Source organism: Papaver somniferum, chromosome 11 (assembly GCF_003573695.1).
Source record: "Papaver somniferum cultivar HN1 chromosome 11, ASM357369v1, whole genome shotgun sequence".
NCBI lineage: Eukaryota > Viridiplantae > Streptophyta > Magnoliopsida > Ranunculales > Papaveraceae > Papaver > Papaver somniferum.
Genome location: NC_039368.1, coordinates 121,618,171 through 121,623,259, shown reverse-complemented (window position 1 = coordinate 121,623,259; position 5,089 = coordinate 121,618,171). Strand labels below are relative to the sequence as shown.

The 5,089-nt window shown below is 35.3% G+C and overlaps 1 protein-coding gene across 1 annotated transcript; it reads right to left on the bottom strand.

Moving 5' to 3' along the window:
* Positions 1 to 204: 204 nt before the first annotated feature.
* On the bottom strand, positions 205 to 1,778 carry LOC113321137 (probable WRKY transcription factor 40). The gene is made up of 3 exons (XM_026569019.1): positions 1,518 to 1,778; positions 1,080 to 1,427; positions 205 to 934 (listed from the first exon to the last, which is right to left on the bottom strand). Exons 1-3 carry the CDS (start codon positions 1,638 to 1,640, stop codon positions 425 to 427), a joined length of 981 nt encoding a protein of 326 aa, XP_026424804.1. The 5' UTR covers positions 1,641 to 1,778; the 3' UTR covers positions 205 to 424.
* Positions 1,779 to 5,089: the final 3,311 nt, after the last annotated feature.

Here is a 5,089-nt window from a genome sequence, read left to right as displayed (position 1 = left end):
CAACGGATCCTTCACCGTCTAGTAAATAGTTTTTCATTTTATTTTTTTATTTTCATTGTCTTTACAATTCCTTTTATTCCTTTTATGTATACCCATCCCCCTCCTCGCCTATAATAGTGATTTATCATTCATTTGAAGAAGAACAAGTATGTGTGTAATGATCGAAACTCGTAGTTGAAGTTTCATGAAAAATGATTACATATATTTAATCTAATTAGGAGTATTTCAAAGACAAAATTGATATCTATTTACATAAAATCTAAGCTTTTATGAACCAACTCCAAAGAACCGTATAAGAATGAAACCTTTTCATTTAGACCTCTTCCTTTGATCAATATATTCTTCAAAAAAAAAAAAAAAGATCCATAAGTGCTGGACGTGCTCATAGTTCGTTCGTGGTATTTATTTGCTTCGTTTCATTTCTCTAAAACTTTGTGTTGCCAAGAGATTGCTGAAAATATCTTCCGGAAATCGCGGTTGCGAGCGCTGATTTGAAAGTAGGATCTTTCGATAAGTTAGAAGCCATTTGCTCAATCAAAAACTGATGAAAGACCGGCGACTTGGTGATCTCATCAGAGTTAGATTTATGGGCACTACCAATATCTTGATGACGACTTAATCCAGGTTGGGTAAGATCAAGTGTAATGGTTGGTCCTGAAGAATTGATTGAAGTCGAACAAGGAACTGATCCTATGTTTGCTTGACCACGGACGTTGGAACCGGCCAGAATTCCGTCGGTTTGAGATGGGTGTGGGTGATTGTGTTCACCTTCATACGTTGCCACCAAGATCGATTGATCTTCCACACTTCTTTGCACCTTCTTTTTGACCGGACAGGTAGGAGCAAAAGAGCACTTGAAGTAAGCCCTCGGGGATGGATTATCTCTTGTAACTTTTTGACCATATTTTCTCCACTGATAGCCATCCTTCACAACCTGTGACCATAACAAACATAGCGCGGTTGTTAATTAAGGTTCAAAATGGAAGGACATTCTATGTTCAGTTGGAACTCAGATAATTAGCATCAATCGTCCGACTTAATAAAAAATAAAAGATGATCTGGACATATTGATAACTTACAAGGCGGTTATCCGAAGGATCCGCCTTTGCGTAAACTGTAGATATCTTGATATTGGATTCTTCAGTACTCGTGTTTGGTTTTTGTTTGGAGTAACCTTCCTCACTTGAACTGCTCTCTGCATATCCTCCGCTATTAGTATTGTTAACATGATGTTCTTCTTCATTGTTTTCGAACTTTCTCTTCTTTGATGTTTGCACCCCTTTGCTATCCGCGTTCTTGTTGTGACTTATTAGCTCCATCATATGATATCGCAAAGTGTTGTAGTTTTGGTGCATCACCATTAACATCTCACTCAGTTTCTTGTTCTCTTCCACCATTTTATTCAGTTCAGCAACTAAAACATTTGCCTACATAAACAAAAAGCAAACCAAAATTCAGTAACCTAGCTAATGATACATACATGGGTATAGCATTCATAGACAAACTCTACTACTCACCTGCTGCGTCTCTGAAACCGTCGTCGCCGCCGTCGGATGATCGGAATACATGAGAGGATTGATGTTAAGGTCAAATAAACTAAGAGAAGTATCCACAAAACAAGTTGATAAATCAATAGTCATATCTCTGTACTGATTGGTTAAAACAACTATCTATCTTGACTGAATGCTTCTTTGTTTCCTCTTGGTGAGTTCTCTAGGTATGTACTTGAAGGAATCTAGACCTCTATATATATATATTGAAGTTTGAGATATAAGTACAAGTGGGCAGTGCTAAGCATTAACCTAACCTCTTACTATATATCCTGTGCGTAAGCACAAAAACGTCACTCGTGACTTATGACGATATTTCATCACCACCTTCTTCCAAGATTGGGTGATTTCTTGGAAATAGCATACGGGCCGTGATATTAAGATAGCATAATAATTGAGGAGAATCCAATGGCTGTGTTTCAAAACAGCATGTCAATTATTTTCCGTGGGAGAATAGCGTGCTTATTATTTTCAGTGTGAACGAATAATTTATTATGTCGGCTGTGGATGTTTTATATTGAAGGAAGTCAGTCAAGGTCAAGCCTTCCGCCCACCAAATAAAGGGACAAGGAGGAGGAAGAGAAGTCTACTTTGATTCTTGACCAAAGCATGTTGTCTCTCTCTTCTCTTTATTATCTAGTGGACTTGACTTTCTTTTGTTTCCAGTGATGGATTCAAGATCGAGAAAGGCATTTGTTTTCCTTTCCCGTCCTCTCACGTTTTCAGCTATTTCCACGTTATATTATTATCTTTGTCTTTGCCGAGTGATACTGGAGCCACGATCCAAAATAAAAGGGTGCAACCACCACCGTATGAGTAAAAATAATTAAAGAACGAAAACATGTTTTTAGACATTTTGAAAACCGGAAATGGATTCATTTACCTAAATATTTTTAAGACATGGTTATGATAGATTTGTAAAAAGTAATAGCGGTGAACTGGACACCAAAAAAATAAGAAGAATAAAATTGGATTCATCCTTACTTAAACTTAAAAAATAGCGAGGATGAAACTCGATGCATTTTGATGTAAATTAAAAATAAGAAAAAAATTTTGAAAATAGGTACGATAAAATTGTTTACATTCTGACTATTTTTACATTCTCGTCAATTTAAACGGTATCAAGTTTTACATGTCTTTTTTATCCAGCAATTATCGTTATTGGGTTAATCGACCAATTTTGTGTTTTGAAAATCAAACGAGCAATTATACACTTACAGTAACGTCACCGGGGATCCCATGACTTCTTGTTGGACCACGGTTTAAATCTTAGGCTAAATGTCACGTGGTTAGGCTAAGTATTATGATTAATGATTTCGCTTCAATATATATATATATATATATCAATTATGGCGAAATCCAATAATTACGATCCTCTGCTTAACTTTAACGTGGAAATTTCTTTTCGCTGTAAAAAAGAGTAACAACGCGTTTGGATGCATATTCAGAAGTAGCTTTTTGACTTATAGAAGTTAAAAAGTAAGAAGTCGGTTTGGGTGTGGAATTTTAGAACGGCTTCTAGAAGCAGAAAAATCGACTTTTTGTGAAGCAAAATATCTGGACTTTTGACTTCTGCTTCTCCAGAAGCAGAAATCAGAAGCATAATTGTATTCAAACGCGTTATAAGACAAATCTGATCTATCTTTATGAGATATAAGGAGAATGAGTATCTATATAAAAAAAACTATTTTACAAAAACTAAGTTTCCAATTTTGGACTTTACATCCCAATTTTTCTAGTTTACACGATGAATTTTAAAAATTTTCCAGATTTTCTTATATTTCTGGAATATCGGGTTTAAAGAAAAATACACATAAATTCAGTTTTTATTTGGTATTATCTAAGTTTTGGTGTAGTTAAGCTAAATAATATCCTTCCCTCATAGGGTGACACATTCTAGTTTCGTTTAGCTACAATTAATCTATAAGGAAGCGAAATGCTCTAACCATAGTGCTTAGACTTAGAACATCTCCAACAGTAGATGCTAAAAAACTTATATCTTAGGTTTTATTTAGACCCCAAATAATCACTAATTGGACCTAGAACTAAGTAATCTAAGGACGGATATTGGTAACCAGATCAAGTCAGGAGATAGAATTAAACAAGTGAACCAATCGTCATTTTGTATAAGTACGTATTTTGTAAACATAAGCAGAATACTAAAATATGCATTTTCATTGGCGGCGGCCAATGCTATATCACACTTTTGATTTTAATGTTGTATATGTTTTTAAATCATAGTTTTGATGCGTAATAATCCTTTTTTGGGGAGAAAAATGAATTTGCCGATCAAAATTGAAAAAACGGGGGTCTAACAACCTCATCCACTAGCTATTTAGCTTAACAATCTGTATGGACTAACTCCAATATACTTTCAAGAGAATCAACTAGACAGTTAGACTCAATCTTAAGAAAGATATATCAAAGAGTTAAATATCTCTATCTCTCAATTCAATCTCCAATCAGCAAATAGAAATCTGCGAGCCTGATTGAATATAAGAGATATAAACTTGAACGGTGTCAAAGACCAATGTTCGAGGATCAATCAATTTCAATCAACAACCAAAGTTTGGATTCCACAATTGATCGATACAACGCACAACCTGTGATATTTCTATTATATAACAAAATATAATGCGGAAAAGAAATAACACATACACTGGAAGTTTTGTTAACGAAGAAACCGCAAATGCAGAAAACCCCCGGGACCTAGTCCAGTTTTGAACACCACATTGTATTAAGCCGCTACAGACTCTAGCATACTACAAACTAACTTCGGTCTGGACTGTAGTTGAACCCCAATCAATCTCACACTGATTCAAGGTACATTTTCGCTCCTTATATCTCTGATCCCAGCAGGATACTACGCACTTGATTCCCTTAACTGATCTCACCCACAACCAAGAGTTGATACGACCCAAAGTCAAAGACTTTAATTAAAAACTCCGTCTCACACAGAAAAGTCTATATAAATAGATAAATCCGTCCTCCACAGAAATACCTACGAGTTTTTGTTCAGTCTTTTGATAAATCAAGGTGAACATGAACCAATCGATAACCCAGATTTATATTCCCGAAGAACATCCTAGAATTATCAATCACCTCACAATAATCTTAATCGACTAGCGAAAAAAGATATTGTGGAATCACAAACGATGAAAAGAAGATGTTTGTGACTTCTTTTCTATCTTGCCTATCGGAGATATCAATCTCAATCCAATCTTACGATTGTACTTATACGATAGAAACAGCAAGATCAGATCACGCAACTACATAGAAAATAGTTGGGTTTGGATTCACAATCCTAATAAAGTCTTCAAGTCGTTAATCTACAGGGTCTCGAGAAGAAACCTAAGGTTAAAGGATAATCGACTCTAGCTAATACAACTAGTATCACACAAGAGGTATGGGGATTAAGTTTCCCAGTTGCTAGAGTTCTCCTTTATATAGATTTCAAATAAGGGTTTGCAATCTAAGTTACCTTGGCAAAAAATCATTAAATATTCACCGTTAGATGAAAACCTGATTAGATTCAAGCT